Raw genomic sequence first — 24,980 nt, 5'->3', positions numbered from 1 at the left:
AGAGAGAGACTCGATCGGAGTTGATCCAGCAGTAGTACCACAGGCGAAGGCGTTTGAACTGTTCAATCTTCCATGTATGGTAATTGAGAAATCAGCCAAGGGAAATGATTAAAGCGTTATGAACATCTTTATGTGTCATTTTGTTCATGTTATACCACTCCAGGTCATGTGACCTATTGTTCTTGCCATCCCATTTATCCCTGAAAACACGACTGACACCTATTGTTCTTATGCAAAATAAGTAAACAGTCATACTTTTATTCATATGTAAAACAAGTAATCACCACACTTTAATGAAAGAAAATTTTATCATATCAATAAAAGTGTAGTGATTACTTATTTAAATATGAAAAAAAGTATGACTAATTACTAATTTGCAAGAGAACAATAGGTCAAATTGAGATGTCTCAAGCATTCACACACATTCAATAACAAAATGGAGACAATTTGTTCAACTGATATGTTATAGCATCACATTTTATAATTCAATTTTAACTTTCTTTGGACCATGCTCAATGTAAGCGACATGATTTGTATGACGACTGTCCATCTTTAGATTCGGCGTCTTCTAGGGTTGGACCAATCTTGTCTGTTTTGTTACATTGTTTTGTCGTAACTTAAGAAACTGGTTTACTTACAGATTCCTCTGATTTAACACTAGATGGAGGTGGTAGTAATATATTCGACACATGCTTTTGTTGTGCAGTAGACATACATTTGAGGCGCGTAAACCGTCATCTGATCTGTGACTTGTTTTGTTCTGATAAGCTGCTCATCGAATCCCTGATGGTACAGAGATGTTGCCGCATTCACCTGAAATTATCAACACACAAGACATATGTGACAAATATCGTGGAAATAAGTACAGCCCTTTTGTAATGTTTGTGGAATAGTCGAAAGAAATTCTGTGATACTGCCGCACACACAACAAATTGTTTTGGTCAATGAATTTAATTTAATAACTTTACAGAATTCGTTTTGTGTATAAATATTTTAGTAAAAGAATAAATTACCTTGCCAGAATATCCAGTGTGCTGGCAGTCTGGCCAAGCCATCTTGCACATTTGCTTTGTGTAAAGACGTATATTTTCTGGCAGGAGAACTTGATTATCCCTTGGCAAGGGTCATCGATAGTATCATCCCGTCGGTGTTATCATCGCCAAGTACTTTTTTATAAGTTGAAGTACACATCGTGGATTTTATGCGCTCCGTAGTAGCGGCTGCTCTTATAGGGCAGTTTGCCCGTGTAAAATCCACTTTGGTTGTTTTTACATGGCCGTCCATGGAACTCTAGGGTCATCAGATCAGACAAGTTGACAAGGTCCATCTTGACCAGTCGAAAACACGAAAATGGTATTGAAAGCCTGATGCATCCACGAGGCAATCACATGCATCTACAGATTGAATTCCTTCTCGCTAGCCAATAGCCAACAAGATAGAGTAAGGCAAGCCATTTTATTTAACCAATCAAACTAAAATAGTTTACTTCTACACAGGTGCATTATACCACTCTGTAGCCCTTATTCAAATGCAGATTGCAGTTGACCAGAGCGCTTGTCCTACTTGTCTGGGATAGGTCATTCTCCCAAACTCGCATGCCAGGTGCATAATGACCTCTGTGAACTTTTCGACGTACAATGGGTCACTCCATTCCATTGTGGGTGTTCAAATCAAAAGTAGACGATTTATTGACAGTAATTTTCAAATTTAAGAGAAGATTGGCCTGTTTTTCGTGGTATAAGTCGTTAATCGCACCTCGTAGGTGAGCTGCTACAGTTGTAATCACCACACTTATGGTCAGGAACTTGTAAACATCACTCGGCCTTAGGCCTCGTGACGTTTACAAGTTCCTGACCATAAGTGTGGTGATTACAACTGTAACAGCACACCTACTCGTGCAATTAACTATACATACATTTCGCTTATAGCAAAGATAGGACTAGTTAAGTGCCCTGGATAAAGTTTGATGAGTTGTGTTTGTATCCTGGAGGCATATTTGCGCATTTGGACGTAAACGAAGATGATCTTTCGTTAGAAAGAACTTTGAGTACATTGGAGTACATTTGACATTTGGGGTACTTCATTTGACTAAAACGACAAATATCATATAACCAGTACAGCTATCTATGAACTTTATGTTTTGCAAAATCTTTGGATCATTGTGAGGCTGCATTTACAAACAACTCTGGAGAGGGCGGGAGAAATGACGGGGGATTTGAAAATGTCAAGGGTATGTCGGGGGGGGGGCAATTTAAAAAGATTTGGGACTTAAAGGGGGACTTAAAACACAAGTGTCTCTTACTGATATTAAATATGTGTTTGGTCGTCAATTTATAGGTATAACGTTTGGCTAATTTTGGTGGTTTGTGTATCCACTGCAGTTTAATCGCAGAAGCGTAATGAAAAGTCCACTTTTTAACTTATCAACATATGTGTACAGTCAGCATTGTTGCTGTTTAAAATTGAATTCAAGTCCTGAGTAGAATCTATTTTTCATCAAGAACAATGATCTTTACACATATACACAATATTTGCCAAACAGAATGTATATGTTATTCTAGCATGCTGCGGGGAATAGAACAAGACGCTGCAGTCGATACACAGAACAAAACATACATGCTTGACCAAAAGGTACAGCTTCCTTTTCATACAATAATGTTAATTGTGGCCAGTTTTCCTGACAGGTTAGGGATGCCATCCTGTTTCCAAACCTTTTCCATGTGATCGCAAAACGGACAATAGCTGTAGCTGTTATTTAGTTTAATTTATAGTTCGGCGTGTAATTGTACAGACATCACAATTATGGTTTATCAAGAAACTTATTACTGCCAAAGAGTCAATATTTAACGACATTTACACATAAATGCAGAGATATAGCAAATTTTGTCGGGGAAAGTATTTAATAGCTTACCAATAGACTACCATGAGAAATGAGTTAATATTTTGGATGGAATTCCATAAGCATTTTCAGTGAAATTTCAAAATCGAATTTCTTGTACGTATGTCCCCTTGTAACTACCCTAGTCTCATCTAGTACATTTATATTAATTATCAAGATTGTATAAATGCACCGATGTTGCTTATGTTATGTTGGAAAAATGTTAATAGTTTGCTCATGTACTAGTATTTACTACAATGTATAATTGATTCAACCATGTGCGATTTTCGGTGAAATTCCAAAATCAAAGTTCTTGTATACATAAGAGTTATAACCATCCTATTGTAATCAAGTACATTTATGTCAATTATCAAACGTCTAAAAATGCACATATATATGTCAATCATCAAACGTTCTAAAAATGCACATATATTATGTCAATTATCAAACGTCTAAAAATGCACATATATTATGTCAAATATCAAACGTCTATAAAAGCACATATATTATGTCAATCATCAAACGTCTAAGAATGCACATATATTATGTCAATTATCAAACGTCTAAAAATGCACATATATTGCTAGTTTTATATTGGGAAAATATGCTTACAGTTACCCCATAGACTATAGTGAATCAACATTTATGATGGAATCAAAAAATCAAATTTTCTGTACACATGCACTTTTTACATACCACTTCAAGCAAAGTACTCTACATAAATCATCAAATATAGATAAATACATAACTTGGTTTTTAGGCTAATTTGTTTGCCCGATAGACTCCCTTGTATTATGATTTGATATTTTTGGACGTAGTACTATATCGGCCACATGTTGCCTTCTAATAGTTGCGCAATAAATGTGACCCTTCCTCAAAGGCACGCGTGAAATTCCATGGCCCTTCAAAAATGCTTGCGCAAAAACAATTGCGAACTACGGCCAAAAACACCGGCCTTCCCCCTGTAATTTCTGCCCAGTCCCTAAGCGGGGAATTTCAAATATATTGCAAGTCGGGAGGGGGGAGGCATTGAACGCCTTATGAGTTTATTTGGGCATTTGAAAAACTCAGACAACGTTTTTTTATTCTCACGCCCCCTCAACGATCGGGCTGAGAAAGGCGAGGCGGCGAGTTCACTCAACCGACGGAAGGCTCAGAGTCTAGCGTCTACCTTAATGACATCCTCAATATGCGAATCTACAATGCATAATGTGTAAACTTAAAAGACATATTATACAATTTGTACCGGTAGATTTAGAGACGGTACACTTTTTAAAACTCTTGAAACTACGTGAACTCTTGCCTGATGGACGCTTGCTTTTCAGTAATCAAAGCTACTAATTTTTTTGCGAACCACGGTTTAGGGAGTCGACGCAAACGTTTTGTATGGCTTGATATTGCGGCCACTTACTTGTATGGAAGGATTGAAGGTCTGAGAATCGAAACACGAGCTAGTGAGTGGACACATTGTTCTCGTTTACTCCCTGTTACTGCCAATACTCAGGCTTTTTTGACCGGTCAAGAAGGTTGAATCTGGAGAGACTGTTGCACCACAGTGGCTAAAAGTTTTCTTTCGGACCAACCACAGGCACTCCACAAAGCAACAGTACCGGTACATATGGTGTACCATTCACCAGGCAAATAAATTATTCTAGTCAGAGGTGATTATATGAAATACCATAACATAGTAAAGGCAAGTAAGCTGAAGACCTAAGACGGCATTTCTGTCGAAAAAAATAGAAGAACTTTGAAAAGAAAAGAAAACCTGTCGAAAAATTGCAATATCCGGACATTGGAAAAATGCAGCAAAATTTTAAGAGCACTGTATTGCTCAAAATGTATCAGTTCTGTCAAGATAAAATGTATTTGGTGTAAACATATTTGCATGCCATTGAGTGTTTATCTTGCTTCAGGACTTAAGACTCAAGGTTTTAAAGTTTAGTGTACTTTACAAATAGCATTTGTTGAAGGTTACAGAGTGTTTATATGAAGAGAGAGAGAGAGAGAGAGAGAGAGAGAGAGAGAGAGAGAGAGAGAGAGAGAGAGGAGAGAGAGAGAGAGAGAGAGAGAGAGAGAGAGAGAGAGAGACAGCGGGAGCGAGTAATTTTTCATCTTCTATCAATATTATTCTATTTTGTTTGCACTAGACACGTCTGAACAGAGATTTGTCTTCCTCAAACATCAGTAAAACATATTTCATTTAAATGTCTGCTATGATCAATTTTTCTGCGAAATTTCATATTACTTTCCCTATTTTTTATTCAAAGGAAGATTTTAAGCTTATAAGCTACTTAAACTGTCAAACCTAGGAACCTCGTTCTTTTAACGAATGACGCATTGTTTAAAATTATGTACAAGTGGTTTATTTTTTGAATGCATAATATCAGGATGACAATGATAGGCGATGTTTAGGACATAGTCTAACAGAAAGTGCCCAATGGACTACAGTTTAGTGCGTACAAAGTGCATCTGAAACTGCTCATGCCTTAAATTACCCGAGCTAATCGAAACGGATGTGTGTTTTGTTGCTGTTCAAGCTAATACCAAATGGCATGTGTATTAAATACCTGACATCGAAGTATGCCCTGTCTACGCGCCAACAAACAGATGGCAGCCAAGCACACACGAGCCCTGAGCTGCTGCAAAAGCCGGCGAGGTGACTGGTCATGTGTTTGAACACGTAGACGACGCAGTGTCCGTCACTCTCTACTCAGACCAAAAAAGAAAAGAAAAGTCGGAAACCGCAATTGGATAGAAGGACAGCTACTGGTAAAACAAAGAAACAAAAATATGACAAGCTTGTACAAGTTATAGAACGTGCGCGCGTGTTACACTTATCCGTTTTTTGTAATTTCATGTTCTTTTGTGTCCTGTACAACTTTACACGACAGAATATGCTTCAGTGAGTGAGACTTTTACAATCGCTAATTTCTTCTTTTTGTCAAGACTCGCTTGAACTGAGTTGTGTTACAGGGGTAAGGAATTTTTCACTGACTTGTTTTCGTAGAACGTGAGAAAATGTGAACAAATTAGGTTCCCCCCAGAGGCAACCTTTCAGACGGTGGCAGTTTGTAAATAGCAACAGTAAAAAAAATCATTTTAGATGTGAGTATTTACTCGAAATCCATTTCAGTGCCAAGAGTCCGTCTTTTTCGCCATCGACAGCGAATGGATGTATCTGCGAACACCACTGCACCCAACCCCTTACCTGCAAACGATAAAGAATCGGACGGGAATGCGTGTCGTAAATCGTTCTGAGAGCACTTGCATTGATGACAATATGGCGAAAAAATGTTGCGATATGTTAACCACACACGCTCAATATCACTAAAACCGTTAGGCATCTTGCAACTTTGCTTGCTTTTCAATTTGTCGAAAAAAACTTAGAAACGTGGTTGCTTTCTTGTTTGTATTCTCATGCTGGACATTTTGTTAAAGTTATTTGTATTTTTATAGACGTGATTCTACCAGTAAACGATTTATTTTGCGAACAGTAGACATAGGGACCATGTAACTGCGTTTCTTCGTATTGTAATTAAAAGTAGACCACTTTCTTATTAAGTGTTAGCAGATTAGATTGAACCGTACTTCGAAACAGAGAGTATTAGGAGATTATGTATAGTTTTCCTGTTTCTTTTTGCAAAGCACCCCTGCCCGCTTTCGAATAGTTAATTCCACTTTAATTGCCGTAGATTTGATAGTAACGTCTTTAGCGTGTTCTATCTTCCTCAGTTAACCATCTTTCGTTTTGTCTATTTGCTTCAATGTAGAAAAAATGATTAATTTTCTGGTGAACGTATAGTCGTTGTTGTCTGTTTCTTGGAATTGGCAAGACTACTAGGTTTTGCAGATTTCTTCCTACACTGTTCGGATGCCTACTTACACTTTCAGAAGCTTTCTAACGGTATTAAGAGAAGATTTCTTATCGGAACCATTCTAATGTATACCTATAGAAAGAACAGCTATTTGAATATCAGATATCAGTAAAAGTTGGCTTGTCAGTTTAAACCTTTGAAAATCTGGGCAAAATTTTGAAACTTTGTGTTTCAAGATTGGTACTACCATAACAATAAACCTGAATGCGGTGAATATCTGCACAAAGAATAGGATTGATATCGTTGCATTCAAAATAATAACCATATGTTCATTCAAATACATGTACATATCTGTGTATACTTACTTTCATGACGTGTGGGTGTAACGATGTGTCCATACTTGTGTCAGCCAGCGCTACAATGTATCTGTCACTCCAGTTCCCCCCAATGGAATGACATCCCTTTATACGTAGAGTTAACTAGCTGAACAGTGGCTGCTAGTGGAGTGTGTAATGTCCAGTAAGGCGTCTTAAGCAAAATTCTTTGTTTGCCGTCCAGAGCTGGTAGGTTTTCACAGAAAAATAAGAAACAAACCACAATGTTAAACACTATTACAAATAAAAATATTATTTTTCCAAAGGCAACCAAATTAAACTTAAGCATGTGTTTTATACACTTTTGTTGTTTGTCTGTGTTTGTCTTTATCCGTGGCTGGCTGGTAGGCTTATAAAAAGTCCAAAGACGGAAAACAAGGAATTTTCTTTAAATGGCATAAATATGACTTTTGTATGACCTGATTTGTGAGAAAACTGACGATAGTGAAATCAAAACGTTGCTAGATTAATAACTACAGACTGTGTGACGTTATAGAAGTGCAAATGACGTTTGAAAATGTTACGTTTCGCTCTACTGTCAGTTCCCCCAAATCTACTGTCAGTTCCCCCTAAATGTGCAGCTTTTGACGAATAATATCTGATATCCACTGACAATACCCAGACTGGTCGTTATCACCTCTAATTACTAATGCCACTCATCAGTTTATAATATGCAAGACACGTCGACTTGTTTCGATGGGTTTCTGATTATCCTCGACAGTGTTGCCATGGCACCAGATCCATCCATACTAAAAGTGTGCAATAACGTCGGCATAAATCGCTGCGGCTGTCAGATTAGATTTTTCATTAAAATTTCTGTCGTCATCGATTGACGTCAACTTTGTCTTTCTGTCACTCTGGTAAAATGTGTTGAGTCACATTCTGGCCATATGTGAGTTTTAGGCTGCGTTTCCGGCACATCCAATCCTATATCCAATCATTTCTATTAGGAAATCATGCTAACCATTAATTATGGTATCTTAAAATAAAACACTTATGCAAAATATTCAAATATATTTTGCACAATAAATCTTCTGTTTACTCTTCTTGAGTGAGGGCTTGTATGGCGATCTTTTTTTTTTCCGAGGGTCACCGCTTCTATCATGTTGAACCTGAAGCTTGACCGGATGGTGGCATGTATGAAATTGGCAGGATAAGCTTTAAGCTTTCCCGTAGGGTAATTGATCAGTGCTACCAAAAGTCAAATTATGTTTGTCCATGTCCAAGGTAGATTTCAAGGTATGTGTAATAAAGCCTGCAACATGATCGCCTTTGGTTCTGAAGAGAATGGTGCGCTGTGTTGGCGATTTTGCCATTGAACTTACGATTTTCTTCTTTGCTTTAGCCTTTGATACATTTACGCCAGTATTCCTGATTTGAACACATAAGAGTTGCACTGACATGTAGGGCAAGCCTGACATACCAAAATGAATTGTGGACTTTGAAAATACTCTTTGAAGGGACTCAGTAGATGGTTGTACTGGTAGTTGATTGAGTGCATACATATGTTGAGGTGTAACCGAGAAACAAATTGATTAACTTGACATTTTTATGGAAAAAAATTATGGAAATAGTCAGTGTCTACAAGACTACTTATGCGACACCCAGTGAAGTTTTCCTTCCTGTGGAGAGTTTTTCTCGAGGGAGAGCAAAACTAGTAAGCGGAAGGGGGGAATTGTGGAATCGAAGGGAGGGTGGCAGTAGTTGAGAGCAGCTTCTATTTTCTATACGAAATTAACTTGTTCAAAAAACCCTAGGACTGTATATTTGTTTGTGAAACACCTCTTTGTAAATTTGCTCAAAACAGGTCACCTAGATGCCCCTGCATCCCTTATGTATCCAATAACACTCCAATGAGATGCATTTTCTGTGTGATTTGAAATGACAACCTACGGCATCTATTCACATATTAATGACGTCAGCGATCAAAACAAACTACTACTATTGTATGAGACGTGCATGAAAATATAATGGTTATCTCTATTGCAACAAGGGTCAACTGTCCGCAATTCCTGTCTGGAAAGTCGCAAGCGCATTTGTAACAAAAAAACTCACATTAACCAAGATTATATCGAAAATGTACATTTCTCTTTTTATCATTTGGCAATCAATTGAACAAATTCGGCAACCACGAATTAAGGACTAACACGTTAAAAGCGTATTCCACACTTTGCTTGTAGGATAGGTTTTGGATAACAGAGCTGAGAGAGAGAGAGAGAGAGAGAGAGAGAGAGAGAGAGAGAGAGAGCGAGAGAGAGAGAAGGAGAGCGAGAGAGAGAGAGAGAGAGAGAGAGAGGAGAGAGAGAGAGAGAGAGATATTACCGTTTTCCTTTATAATTCATCGCACTTTTGAAGCGCATAAGCTACTCAAACTGTTTGTAATTTCATCTTTTTCAAAGAATGATGTATAACTCTGTACACATGGTTTATAATCTCATGCATTATTCCCGTGTTAACAATTCCGGTGATTTTATGATTTGTTTTCAAACAACGTGCTCCATTGACCACAAATTTTCTTAATATCTATGTCTGGTGCGTACACATGCCTTCAGGACACTTCGTAGCCGAAATTACCAGAGCCAATCGAAAAAGCTCTTTGTTTTGTTGCTGTTTCAGCTTATAATCAAATGGCATGTCTTGTATCAAGGTATGCCCTATCACACCTACTCACCACGGAGCAGATGGTAGCCACGCACGAAAGTGTCGAGCCGCTTAATAAGCGCTGCGACTAACCATGTGTTATCAGACAGAGACCGTACAGACTCCGTCACCCTCTACTCTGGCCAGAAAACAAGTGGAAACCGCACTTCTCACAACGAGGATAACTACTGCTAAAATCAGAGACGCATTGATAATTGTGCACAAGGTATTGAACATGTTATACTATACGTTTTCGATTCATAAATTGCATGCCTGTCTGCTATACAAGGCGGAATATTCTTCCATGAGAAAGACTTTCACGATCGCTACAATTTTGTTTAGGTCAAGATTCATGTGAACTGATTTTTTCATATGAGGTAGGGGAGTTTCCATCTTTTCGTTTTTGTAGAAATAGAAAGTTGCGTAGATTTCGATTTTCCTCTCAGAGATGACCTTGAAGACAGTGGCATTTTATGAAGGAGTAACTTCTTGGGTTTATTTTCAGCAAAAAGTCATAACTTTTCACTCACGAGGTGTGCATTGACATAACAGTCAATTTCAATGCCAAAAAGTTCGGGTTTTTTTGCATTTGACAGTGAATGTATATGACTGTGACGACAGGTACATTAAGAACCATACGTGAATGTGATCCATGACTCGCAAGTGATGTGATTTTAGTCCCAATGGACGAAGTCCGAGTGACTTATGATTTGGGTTGCGTGCGTCCGTCCACTGAGATTTCTCGGACATGACTGAGCCTATTCCTTTCAAACTTGGTACAGGGATAATTCACTATGGCATACATACGCGTCTTTGTATGTTTGGATGTAGCATGCATAATTAGTGATTTAAAAAGAGCTGTATTTCTAGAGAGACTATGTGCCAATTTTGATGAAACTTAGTACAGATGTTGGTCACTACAGAGCTCTAAGCACAAAGACATGTATGTCTGTATTGTGTCAATTAATTGCTAATTTGCATATTTAATTTAATTTTTGCTAATTCAGGTGATATATCAAGAAATACTGACTCAAATTCGATGTAACTTAGAACAGATGTTGATATACCAGAACTGTAATAGTATGCAACGATGTTTAGCAATATCATGTCAAATAAAGCCCCACTAGCTGTATCTTTTAGCATTATTTTTATGATCATTTCACTTTCAAGCTAAAATAAGTTTGAGAGAATGTACTGATTTAGGTATGTGTATACACCTTTTATTAACTACCCGTGGGACTGTATATGCAACTTTGAACAAGATAAAGATAACATTACCATTAAATGTTTGCCCGAACATTAAATCGCCGCCCCATGTGAAAAAGCAAAATCATGGATACTGTGCATATCTGCTCTGAAATCGTCACATAAACTGCACAGAGTAGTGCAATGTAATGCATAGGGGTGAATGTTTTCAAGTATGACATTGTATGTTCTGTTTCCTTTGTGATATTAAATTTTTTTGAAAATGGCGTGAAATCAAAATGACGGTTAAAATTTGAATTTGCTTGTAAAATGTTTCACAAAGGAATGGTTTCCTAATGCAGTAAAAGCCCGTATCCCTTCAGAGGGTAGAATTTAGAGAAAACCAGGAGAGAATAGGAAGATAGTTTGAGGTCAACAAATTTCAAGAGTTACAGCGAGTGGGGCTTTAGTCGCTAATATATGTATTTTATGAATTTCAGTAATTAAGGTGACATGCATGGAAATTCTACAGTAAACGTCATGAAACCTAGTACAGATGTTGATCTCTCAGTGCTGTATTTGAGTGCAAAGATATTTAGAAGTATACTTTAATCAACTGCTAATTTGCAAACTTGATGTATTTTCTTAATTAGGGTGATATGTGAAATATTTCAGGAAATTTGATGAAACTTAGTACAAATTTTGAGCACACAGTCCCAAAATAGTGTGCAAAGACATTTAGCAGTAAAATATGCTAATTGCTATTTTATGAACTTTCATATAATTAGTGTGATATGTCTAAACACACTGCAGCAAATTAGATGAAACTTGTTACAATTGTTGATCTTACAGTGTTGTAATAGCATGCAAAGACAATTGTCAGTCACATGTCAATTAATTGTTAATTTGTATATTTGATGAATTTTCATAATTAGGGTGATATGTCCAGAAATACTACATCAAATCTGATAAAACGTGGTACAGTTGTTGATCTCGCGAAAACATTTAGCACTATTTAAAAAGATAATTTTCATAATAATGAATTTTCAATCAAATTTTGATGCAACTTGGTACAGATGTTGGGTTCACGTTGCTTTAACAGTGTGTAAAGACGTATATTAGTATCATGTTAATTAATATTTTATTTGCATATTTTATGAACTTTCCTGATTAGTGTGATATGTCCAAAAATACTGCATCAAATTTAATGACACGTGGTACAGATGTTGTTGTTTTAGTGCTGTAATTGCGTGAAAAGACTCATGTCGATTAATTGCTAGTTTGAATATTTAGTAAACTTTTGTATTAGAGTGATATGTCCAGAAATACTGCAGCGAATTGGATAAAACTTGGTACAAAACTTGATCTCACAGTACTGTAATAGAACGCAAACACATTAGCAATATCCTGTCAGTTAAGTGATGATTTTCATACTAAATGAATTGTTGTATTTATTGTGAATGTCCAGAAGCACTTCATCAAATGTTATACCTCTAAACAGGGAATAAATGTTTGCAATTCGCGATCTATATTCTGAATGACTGCACTAAATCTAAGGTCACTTGATACAGATGTTTAAACACATATTTAAAAGTCCACATAGGCATTTAGTATCATTTAGTATAGGCAGTATCAATAGTTGACTACAGTAAGTCTTTTCCGTAATGAACATGGGGGCATTTTTACACTGCATTATTTCTTTTTCGAAATACAAATTGAAGATATAGGGACCATATGTCTGCTTTTTCGCGTATTGAAAACAAAGTTGATCTCTTTCTTTTTTCATTTCAACATATTAAATGGAATCATACCATATGCTGTTTAATCGTCCCGATGGCTTCTACAAGGCGCGCCCGCTATTGAGTTAATAGTGCCACTCTAACGTTGCATTTTACTATAATCACAGTCTTCAGTGTAAAATATCATATCAGCTAATTAATCCATCTGTCGTTGTGTTTTGTCATTTCTTTCAGGGCAGAACAATATGATTAAATTGCTGGTGGCTGTTGTCATTGTTGTCGGTTTCTTGGAATTGGCAAGACCGGGTTAGTGTAGATTTCTACAACTGTTCGAATAAGCAATTATTCTGTAGGAAGGTTTCCCAACAATATCAATAGTGTATTGAAAATAACACATTCGGATTTTGAAGTGAAAAGTTGTTGCTGTGATCACTGCCGTGATTCACGATCCATCAAGTTTATGGAAATCATTATTGTGTATAATAGGGCGAATATCAAACGGATATACAAATAGGTGCTTGCATGGACAATATCGGCATCAAATACAATTTGTTTAAAGCAAGACGCGCCTCAGAATTATGCTTAAACTTTTCCCCATGAAATTTTAAAACATGGGGGTTACCGCACAAAACTTTTAACGACGAAAAATAAATTTACAGATATTTGAAATTTAAAATGATTGCTTATAATGTGTAAACACTTTTCAAAGGCTCCAAACACACAAGCAACAAACCAGAGAGGATTGCAAATATGTAAATGTCTTGGCATCCGAAAAATTTGTCCTCGGAGCGCGTGCGTTCAGTAGCCGTAAATCTGCTGAAAAGACAAAGAAAACAATATTGCAGACGTACATTTAAAAGATATCTAATTGGTACCACAAGACGAGAAGTGCAGACTCTTCGTGATTTGTCTTCAACAGCAGCGGCACAATGCGGACCAGAAGAATTCCAATGTTACTCTGGTGACTGTATTCCGGAGAGTTACGTCTGTGATCAGTGGCCAGACTGTCCTGGAGATGAACAAGAGGACGAAGAGGGCTGCCCCATTGGTAAGTTAGAAAACAATGTTTGCAATCATAAGTACACAAAAATACCAAGGGAAAGAGCCGTTTGACGCACAATTATTACACTTTTGCCTATATCTTCGCGAATGAAAGAAGTGCATTTTTTGTTGTTTTGCCATCCAATCATGCATTCACCTGGGGCAATATAAGTTGTATCTGTACTGCTGAACTTGCAACCATCGAAATATAAGTACTGATATTTTACGGTAAACGTCAGGCAATGGGCGTTCAGCATTAATATGTTTTTGTTGTGCGCGACCAACACAACACTTTTTACAGGTTTAAAGAAATATTACCGGCGTTATCCTACGTTGACAATTCCTAGTTCACACCAGGCCATCTTAGAAATGTATGAGGCATTCGAAAATCACCGCAGTTGAGAATTCTAACAGAAACCAAACCAAACAGCTTTATTTGGGGTTATCAATACTTTGACATACATTAAAACGCGTTTCTTTTTTGAAGCTTGACTTGTCTTGTTGCATGCTCCAGAAAAAAGGTTTGGAACGATTGTCATCATGCTAGTAGTCATTGTTGGCAAGAGATAGTTTCTTTTCAGCTCTCGCCAATTAAAATGTAATTGTTTACCCTTGTCGGTGCTAGCCACCAACAGTGGTATGTTCTGACAGAAAATAATGTGATAATCCTACATGTCAATACACGCGGCGTATTTTGGTAAGTATATTGTGTAAATCAAAGGAAGTTAAAATGCAATATGATGATATTTTTACAGATAAATTTCCGACAAGATACCTCTATTCGGATTTTATAGACTGACATCGTGAAATAAGGTCGAATATGTTATGTGCCGAGAAAAAATATTACAATTGCCTATATGTTGATAGAAACGTGACCCATACATAATGAAATAGGTTTAATATGACCGAGCGATGCACTTTGCTTTTTTTTCTTCGAGGACCCTGTCCATGGCCGAGCTTCCAGTGTGATAATGGTGTGTGTATCACAGGCTATTTCAGATGTGATGGATATAACGACTGCAAAAACGGCGAGGACGAGATATGTGGTAAGGTCAAACAAAAGTAAACGGACATGCCTCTTGGTATGTTTGCCGACGTACGAGGGATACACCTCTTAAAATAACATTTGGTAAGAAAATCATTGTTATTCTTCAAAACAAGTTTTCGGTCAAACAGCACACTAGGAAGGTTTCGCTTTACTATCGATTGTAGTAATATTTACATGCATTAGAAGTCAGATGATTTCTATGCCGATTGGCGCTGTAAAAATAGCATATAACGACGATAGGGCAAAGTAAATTGATTGGTTCTTGCAAGCATGCCTTTCACATGTGAGGTAGATGGGTTGAAATATTTTCTACAACCTTTGAAAATCATTTTGCCAAAATACAAAACAAAAATTGAAAACAAAGCTGTTCTATTTTACTTTGGGTTTGACATTACAAAAAATTGAAAGGTGCAATACTATAATACTTATGCTCAAAAGGCAATGTAAAGTCTAATAAATTTTAACATCACTTTTGATGCAAAGTACAAGTATCTGATTACTATTGTTACAAGCTTTAAAGAAAAACTATTTGAAAATATAAACAACTTATGATCCTTCGCGAATGGATTACAGTGACGGAGCGCTTTGTCAGTTTACTGTGTCGAATTGCCAGTGCAGGCTTCCACAGATGTTTTCAACGTCACGACCACTAGCCATGAGTACTTTATACACCCTTATCATTGGGTTCTATCAACATCTATACATATCTTTTAACGATTTCATATCTTGGTTCTGTCTCGCTTTAATCAAAAATCAAAACAGAACGTTAGTGTAGTTTCAAACTCCATTCACCTGACTTTCAAATCCCTTTGAAATAACTTGGTTAGACCAATAAATTTGTCATTTCCTTAAGTTTGATTTGTATAAACCTTGTTTGTTTAATATTCAAAGATAAATACTGAATTCCTAACCAGGTAAGTATACGCTCTAAGGGTTTGATATAGATATTTTTTATTCGGGAAACATTGTGGGTACTATTATCCGTAATCATCAATGTTTCATTCTTACTGTAATGTTTACAAAAGGAACGTTTCTATGTCTCTTCTTTATCATAGGACCACGATGCCATGAATGTAACCAATGGGGGCCTGGTAAAAAATGGCACACTATTAGGAAACATTGGCCATATTTCTGTTACTATGAGGGCAAATACGCAAAATTGCCATGTGAACTCACGGTAAATATTTCAGGCACCATCTTTCTTTTCTACAAACTGGGGTAATTTAAAGCCTTCTTGCTAGTTGTCTAAGATTTGTTTTATTTCAAAATGTTTTGAAAACAGAAGGTTTTAGGCCTGGCGAAAATTACAAGGGGGGGGGGGGGATAGGACCGGTATTTTTTCGGGATGGGTCGCTAGGTTTCGTGCAAGCATTTATGAAGGGTCATGAAATTTCATGCATACCTTTGAGGGTGGTTCATAATTTTTTGCGCAACTATTCCAACTACAACAAGGCAATATGTGGTCGATGCAGTGCTTCATCCTAAACTATCAAATCTTAATACATCGGAATCTATTAGGGAAACTATTAACAATTTCCCCCTTCAAAACAACTGCACACTTACGTATGTTTGATAATTTTTTGTAAATGTACTTTGCTTGAAGTGCGAGGTAAAAAGTACATGTGTACAAGAAATTTGATTTTTGGATTACATTTTAAAAAATAATGAATCACTATACATGGTAGAGTATGAGAAAACTATGAACATTTTTTCCCGATATAAAACTGGCAATATTTGTGCATTTATGATGTTTGATAATTGATATAAATCTACTCAGTAAGAATAGGGTGGTTACAAGTACATATGGGTACAAGAAATTTGAATTTTGAATTTAACTGAAATGTTGATTCACTACACAATGCAGTCTATGAGGAAAACTATGATGAATTTTTTCAAATACAAAACTAGCTAAATCTTTGTATTTATAGATACTTGATAATTGATATTGACACTTGATTAGACAAATGTGGTTATGAGTGCAAGTGTGTGCAAAAAATTTGAATTTGGAATTCATCAAAATGGTGATTCACTGGTCATTGTAGTCTATTGGGAAACTGAATAATAGCTAAATCTGTGCTTTTACAAATGTTTGGTAATTTATATAGATGTACGTTATGAGAACAGGGTGTTTGAAAGAGCAGATATGAACAACAAATATGATATTGCAATTTCACCCAAGTGACTATTTGTATAAAGGTTAAAAAGTATTCTTTGAAAGTTCAAAGGTCAAATAAGAAATTATATGTCATTTAGTTATTATTGATACAGGCTGTGACAGGCAGGGGAGGGTCATTGTTTTTGTGCATGAAAATTTGGGAGGGTCACTCTTTTTCCAGCAAACGTAACTCTTTTGAAGGGTCGTTATTTTTCGTACAGCGTCAGTTTTAAAAATACAGTACAGTTAAACATTATGTGTGCAGTGAAGCCTGATGTTAATTACATAATACTTGATAAACCTTTGTGTGCAAGACCAGTTGCGAAAATTTGGCAAGAACACACTAGCCTCTAAATCCCAATTAACTGAAGGAAGCAACTTTGTTTGACCGCAGTAGGGCGGCAAATTGGCGGAGCATGGAAGAACGATTTGAGACAGAGTTTAAGCATGCGCACTAGATATTTTTTTGAGAACTCACGTGTTTACACAACACTGCCAAGCACTTGTATCTTATATGTATGCTCGTTTTACTTAACGAAAAAATTCATTGACATGCATGGATCTTCGTGACTATTGTCCATTTCTTCACCTGGTGTGCTTCTGCTGACCATGTGTATTATCTGTAAATGTTGCATTAAGCTGATTAAGGCTGTATGCGCCTCGAAAGTGAAACACTTAAACGTTTGCTCAAACTTTCCTTAAGAAATCTTTCAAACATGCTCTTTCAAAATCAAGAATTTACATGGGGTCACCGTGTAAATTTTGCCATTAGAGAAACAAAAACCCAAGATTTACCGATATTTAAATTTAAAAATGGCTGCCATCCCTCGTTAACTCTATGGAGAAAAATAAAATTTTCGAAATTCGAAAAACTAAGCCGGTAAAAAGTTTTTTTACATCAAGAGCTTTAAAATGAACGCCCACAAGTGGTACATCAAAAAAGAATTGTAAAAGTTTGATAGACCGAATATCTGTCCCTGAGGCGCATTCTACCTTAAGGTAGACTCCTATGAATGCTTAGAATTGTTCTCAGAAAGAGCAAGTGGAGCATGTAAATGCTCATACAAGATAAAACTATTCACAAAAGAGAATAATTCCAAAAAACTTCTTGTGACAGAGAGGGAATGGAAAATGGAAATATAAGTTTTCTCGGCAAGTGAAAACCATGATAGAATACTTATCCGGCTGAGGTGAGCAGAGGCGAACTTCCTCCCTCAACTTCGGTACTTGAGGGCGTTGTGGGCATACATAAAATACCCGCTATGCATACCGTCGAAATAATGAAATACTTCTCATTTCACTGCCGTGTAAGCAATCGTGTTGGTGATGGTTACATCACAAGATGCAAAGTGATGAACTCAAAAATAATATTTATGACCATTCCCTTTCTTCATTTTTACATTTGTATGTCAATCGTCCGCTTCCGTGTCTGTCTGTCGCTGTGTGGTTATGTTTCTCATCTTGTCGTCCACCTAGGAAACATGTGTAACCCGTTTGAAACAGCGCAGAAACGGCAAAGTGAAGGTGACACTTGCCTGCATGGAGGCGGAGGTGAGGCATTGAACTTGTGTTTGTAGCAATGATCTTGACTTTCAAAACGAATATCCCCATCTTTGCTCAAGCTTAAGAACAATGCTAATGTTGACTTTCAGTGCTCCCATTTAGATATGAATATACACAGTGTAACTTCGTGTCTAATACATCATGTTACGCGAGAATATACGGAGATATGTAACTACCTCAATGTTTACAAGTTTGTAATCGCGTAGTGAAAATATGCTCCGAAAATTATCCATTTTCCCGGACAACAGCACAATCCCTAATTTAATGTGAAGGATATTTAACGTGTATAGTAATTTTTTATTCCGTCAAACTATTTTAATGAAGTATAGGCTCATTGAGATTTGACCCCAAAGATCTACTCTCATGCGCCTTTTTTAGTATTTTCTACAAGTAATGTAAAGATTATTGACGTATATAAGCTTAAGCTTTCCCGATATTTTTCTAATCATTGAATAGTGAAAAAAGGATCTTCAAAATCAAATCAAACAGGTTCAATAAAACGGTTCCCATGAAATCCGTGATTATGTTCTATTGAAATTATTACAGAGGTGTAGAAAATTGATGGAGAAGAACAGCCCAGGCTGCTATGAAAGTCCTATACAGGTTGACGGGGAGAACGGGTGTACGTTCTGCTGCGATGATGATTTCTGTAATGAATATCCGGACAAGAACAATGTTACTGCTGTTCAGTAACTTTCTGCAACCTGCAGCAACGTCAAACTACCAGGAAACAACGAGATACTCTTTCCTTGTGATTTCCTGCTACCTGGATACATAGAAGATACTAATAAAACCAACAACAGTAACTACATATACAGACTGACTTACCTGTGTATGTATGTATGTATGTATGTATGTATGTATGTATGTATGTATGTATGTATGTATGTATGTATGTATGTATGTATGCATGCATGCATGCATGCATGCATGCATGCATGTATGTATGTATGTATGTATGTATGTATGTATGTATGTATGTATGTATGTATGTATGTATGTATGTATGTATCATTGTATCATTGTATCATTGTATGTATCATTGTATGTATCATTGTATCATTGTACGTATCATTGTATGCATTTGTATGAATTTGTATGTGCACATGCATGTCTCCATGCACGCCTAAGTACATGCCTGCATGAGCATATATGTACGTAGGTACAGCCAGACACACTTACATACGAGAGAATTTAATCTTCATTACTGATGTAGACAGAACATTCTGAATGGGCCTGACACCTTTTTTGGAAACTGTTGAGCTGAGCAGAAAGGTATTTTACCTGCTCAGAGAGTGCTGTGACAGCATCCCCCAGGAGTGAAAAAGAGCTCTTCAAGCACATGCCCTTTGGTGTTTAGCAGAAGGTAGAAGTGATTAAGTTACAGATGATTTTAAATTAATGCAAGTATTTGAGATGGAACATCATATTACAAAAACTAGGGGCTTTTGTCAAGAAAGCTCACTTTAGTACAGAAAAAGCTGCTAACTTGAAAAAAACATTGACCTTCCCTAATTAAAGTGCCCATGGAAACTATTCCAAATTCAGCAGACATAGCCTGTTGCAAGACACATTTACTCATTTCCGAATAGGTGCTAGTAGAAACTAGGACTAGATTGAAGAATGGATTCAGGGTTCTCAAAGATGAGCTGTGGTTGGTAAATGAGACCCTTGGCGCGGAAAAAAACTGTTTAGTGAGAGGGATAAGATTCTCAGTGTACAGGTCCCATTACAGCGGGTCCTGGATGACAGAGTAATGTGCATGAAGGTGAACCTTGCTGAACTGTTCTGTTGTAGGGGCTAACAGTTGGCCACTTGCTCTAGCTCTCAGAGCGACAGCAGCTACCATTCCAGGAAATACTGTAACTACAGTAAAACCTGCCGCAAGTGATATAGGTTTCATTGACGAACGACCGTGGACATGGCTTATTGTTTTGACTTTCTTTATGGTCAGTGTCTGGCATTCAAGAATAAAAATTACAAATTTTTTGGGCCCCCGGCCAGTGTGCAAAGAATCCTTGATGGTACTGGACTCCCTGTTGGCTGCAGCCGGGTCCACTCTTCCTGCTCAAACTCTTTGCAAGAAACTGGTGCTTGTTTTTTGACAGAATCCTGTTGACTGAGAAAGCCATCATACGTTTTTGTCTCAAACTGTTTGCAAGAAAGAAACAAGGAACTAATAGTCAATATCAACAAGCACTGATGCGAGAACTTGGGACTGCGGATCCATTTTGCAGCACTGTCTAATTCTTTGCAGGTGTTATTAAAGCCACACTCATCCTGCACTGTCTGGATTCTGTTCTCATAATAAAACATTTTTGGATTACTGGCAGGGGGCACTTCATTCTATCGACCTAATAGTTTGACCCAAATGAAACCACAGACGGAATTATGAGGGTTTGGTAATCCACTGCATTGCCATACCTACATCGAGTACAGTTGAACCAATGGAAGAGCTCTACTGGCAATTGTTCCTTGTACGATAATAATGAAGATAGGTCCAACATCATTAGTTGAGGTTCTCCACGGGTGCTGGCCCTTGCGAGAAATTCTGACACTTTTCTTTCCTAAACAATATAGAGAACAACATTCACTCGGCATCATCGAGTGATCTTGTGCTCTTACTACTGGCAGACTCCCAGCCTCTGTGGAGGCGAGGCTCCTAAAATATGGACAGCATACCGGTAGTGGTTGTCCACCTCGAAGTTTCTCACGGTGGCCGTCAAAGGAAATGATCACTCATGCCAATGTACCTGATAACGACTGAGCCCTGATGGAGTGCTCGTAAGAAACTCTGCATATATATGGGCCTTTTTATTAGTCAGTCTGTGCTACTATGCATCAGTAACAATGGATCTCAGAGGAATGGCACACCTTTATACCAGTGGTTGCTTGTGGAATATGAAAAGCTCATTAAAATATGACTGGGGCTGTGAGTTGGTTTTTGGATTAACGCATGATATTCAAATCAAAGCGTGCAACAGACTTTGTGACGTCATAGTAGTACAAATGTGTTTTGAAAATGATTTGTTTCACTTCAGTGTCAGTTCCCCAACATGTGAAATTTCATGTGTGATACCCACTGTCAAATACCCTAACTTGCCGTTTTTGACTCCAATTCACAGGCACGTTCACAAGTATCTATGGCCCGATTATCGTCGCCAGGATTACCATGGCACGAGATCCATCTATACCAGAAGTGAGAGATTATTTCAAAATCAACAGTGGCGGTGGTTGGCGGATTAGATTTTAATTAAGTTTATCTCGTCATCGTTTGACGTCAACTTTGCCTTTCTGCCACTCTGTGACTCTGGGCTACTTTTTCGACACATTCAATCCACGCCCAAAAATTTTATATATATTTTAGATGAACTTGCAGATATCCGAAACATATTTTCACACAGTTAGTATTCAGTTAACTCCTATTGAGTAAGAGGCTGTATGGTGTCGATGTCTATGAGAGTTATAGATAAACATACCGGCCGTATTGAAAGATAGTATTTAAATTAAAAGGTATCTTTTTACTAACCTAATGCGCAATAAATTCCTTTTGTTCTTTTGTCCTTTTGTGGAAATAAGCCAAACCATTCTGTGGTTTTTCTTTGACAAATACAGTAAATGCAGCTGTTTGAAAGTATCGAGGGGGCGCAAGGAAAATATCCAACATCCGAAATGGAATATCTCGCACTCCAGAGAGGAATTCCCAACACCTGTGTTAAACATTCCACATAAGCCTACCGGCATTTGGATTCTATTATTTCTTAATGTTTAGGAGGAAAACATAAACCGGGGCAAACATATAAAACTGTGATTCACTGCGTCTTTGTCTGTTCTTTTGTGTTGTCGATAACAGAGTCGAAATCATAAACAGGTAATATGAGCAGCTTTTCTCTGTAATAACAAAAGCATTTGCACGCAGTAAGCACACGTATGCCTACTGAATTACCGACAGATAGACTCCGCAGTGTGGGGACCCAGACGACAACATCTTGCTCCAAATGTGTATTGGAGGCTTATTGACGAATATTGAAAGGCTACATTAAAATCGATCACTAAGGAGAGCCTATTAAAGCCTACGAGACGAGTCAAATCGATGATGAGCTCTCTCTCACTTTGCTATTTAACGGTAGATTGCAATAAAGCCTATCTGTTGCGACCATTGAAAAAATGCGGTACGCTGTGTCGGAGATTCTAACCATGTGCTTATGGTTTCTTTCTGCTGTGATACAGAGAGTCAGTACTATGTCAGTATTCCTGGTTTGACGCATAAGAGCTATAACTGTTATGAACAGCAAGGTTAAAATGCCGAATGACTCAATTTACCAACTGACGTATGTATGTATGTATGTATGTATGTATGTATGTATGTATGTATGTATGTATGTATGTATGTATGTATGTATGTATGTATGTATGTATGTATGTATGTATGTATGTATGTATGTATGTATGTATGTATGTATGTATGTATGTATGTATGTATGTATGTATGTATGTATGTATGTATGTATATCGCCTCGCTTATGTATCCATCCTTTCAGCAATATCGAGTTCGTTTGCGTCATTTGCCTCAACATTAATCTTGTAAACACTATCATATGCAAAATTTTATTAATTAGTAATGTTTTCTTGTGACAACTTTTCATAAAAATCAACTTTAATCTTGTACAAATTACGAATATTGTCAGCAGGCGTAAATTCCTTCTCCGTGCCGAAATCTTCGTCGCACGGATGTCATATTTGAGAATTCTTTGGAAGGAGTGATAAACTTTCCTAAATTTAACATTATCCGCCATAAGGAATATACAACACATTCTCCTGAAAGGGTCTCAAGTCCTCGAGTTGTGGTGCATGTTTTCTTAAGCTAGAACCATATCTTCCAAACTTTGATAGTTCAGTACTGTAATCATACATTTTGTTACGGAACGATTGCATACGTGCCTTAAAGGTGTTATCAGTGAGACCAATGTAAACCTTCTCCTTATTGACTCCGGTTGATAGCGACGACTAACCAGATTTTAATTGTTTGTTCTCTTAAGAACAAGGACCAGGTCTTTGGCGTGTCAAAGATGAATAATCATGCCCTCTATCTTCGGTAGGAAGAGAACTGCAGCGATGTGATGCTGTACTTTTTTCGATGATCTCATTTCGTTAGTAACAAAATTTTAACGTAATCCGTTCAGAGTTCGATGCAAGTCTGATTGCAGTTGACACCATTACTTCGCAAGCTATCAGTCTAAAGACCCATCTCTTAGCTTATCACTTTCAAGGTTAGAGGTGAGGCAACGCTCGGTTCTTCTATTGTACGATACGGAAAACAGGGTACGAACTGTGACCTACCTACTATTAGCATAATCATATGATATTACACAGGTATCGAAGATAATCTGTATAGTTAACCTTCATTGTTTCATGTTTTTCCTGAACAGGTCATTCCTCCATAAAATGTTATGCATAGTTTATATGGTTAGTACGCTCTGATATGTATAGCATATATGTGTGTTGCTCTCAAAATTCCCTGCAAGAGTTTACAAATTGTACAGCGTATAACAATGTCTGCTGTCGATGGTACCAAAAATGCTTCAAGAATATTCGCCTTGGTGCTTATCGTTGGCGATGAACAATTATTTATTAAAATATTACTATGCAGGGATTTAATTGTGATAAGAAAAGTAATGTCGAAATTACATTCAGGATCAAAAAAACTTTGTGTCGGATTGGGACGGTCAAAATGAAAGCAAATGTGTAGTAAGGAGCACAGTTTCTTAAAAGCTTGCGGCATGCTGATGACATATTGAATATCACTGTGTAAGAAGGGTTGGACGCAATTTGGACAGGATGCCTGACGCACTTCGTACATACGTTATTAAACCTATACACTAAAGGAGTTGCATTTTACGCACTCTTTTCTCTTAATTACGTAGACCATAAACATCGCACTATATTGGCCGTTTTTATGGTGAAATAAGATGCAATAAACATAGAAACAAACGCAACACTTTTTAGTTACGACAAATCGATACATTACTAGCAAACTCTACGCTTCAATCATCAATCGCTGGGAAAAGTTGTGTTTTTGATTTTCAAATCCACTTTTTATAGTTTGCGCACAATAATGCGTCTAGGATGCTGACAAAATTATGGTTCTTGTAAAGCAAAATCAGTATACATCAATGCCCAACGTAACGTCATAAAGATAATGACGTGGGGGCGTATCATTTCATACGTCAGTGACACGAATGTTTGTGAGACAAATGGTGGAGAATCCACTGCAATCCGTCATTCCGCTTCGAACTTGCTCTCAAGGAGAACTTTAAAAGAAATTTATACAAAAAGGGTTTATTGACCCATTAAGCACTGACTGAATTCTTTATCAAACTATTTAGTGTATAATTGTATTGATTTCGTTCCCTTTTACTGTCAACCTGCTGCGCAGTTTTATTTATTACCTCTACAAACTCGCCAAAACACACCATGAAACCTAAATTATATTTATTTAGAGGTCTGCCCCTAGATTAGCAAAATTAACAAAAGTTATGACA

General features: G+C 37.2%; 1 protein-coding gene across 1 annotated transcript; it reads left to right on the top strand.

The window, feature by feature from the left end:
- Window positions 1-9,808: 9,808 nt before the first annotated feature.
- Window positions 9,809-19,249, top strand: LOC139114993 (very low-density lipoprotein receptor-like). Its single transcript, XM_070676902.1, has 7 exons — window positions 9,809-9,933; window positions 12,866-12,937; window positions 13,551-13,679; window positions 14,611-14,718; window positions 15,776-15,897; window positions 18,352-18,426; window positions 18,985-19,249. The coding sequence occupies exons 2-7, from the start codon at window positions 12,877-12,879 to the stop codon at window positions 19,129-19,131; spliced, it is 642 nt and encodes a 213-aa protein (XP_070533003.1). The 5' UTR covers window positions 9,809-9,933; window positions 12,866-12,876; the 3' UTR covers window positions 19,132-19,249.
- The last annotated feature ends 5,731 nt before the right edge of the window (window positions 19,250-24,980 follow it).

The sequence above is a fragment of the Ptychodera flava genome, chromosome 16 (genome assembly GCF_041260155.1).
Source record: "Ptychodera flava strain L36383 chromosome 16, AS_Pfla_20210202, whole genome shotgun sequence".
Classification (NCBI taxonomy): Eukaryota; Metazoa; Hemichordata; class Enteropneusta; family Ptychoderidae; genus Ptychodera; species Ptychodera flava.
This window is presented reverse-complemented; position numbering and strand designations above follow the sequence as displayed.

What these genes read in the sequence shown, in the direction of transcription:
- LOC139114993 (XM_070676902.1), top strand. Translation starts at nt 12,877, where the DNA reads ATGATTAAATTGCTGGTGGCTGTTGTCATTGTTGTCGGTTTCTTGGAA. An exon ending in CTTGGAATTGGCAAGACCGG is followed by an intron (nt 12,938 to 13,550) that starts GTTAGTGTAGAT and finishes TGTCTTCAACAG; the next exon opens with CAGCGGCACAATGCGGACCA. An exon ending in AATTGCCATGTGAACTCACG is followed by an intron (nt 15,898 to 18,351) that starts GTAAATATTTCA and finishes TCGTCCACCTAG; the next exon opens with GAAACATGTGTAACCCGTTT.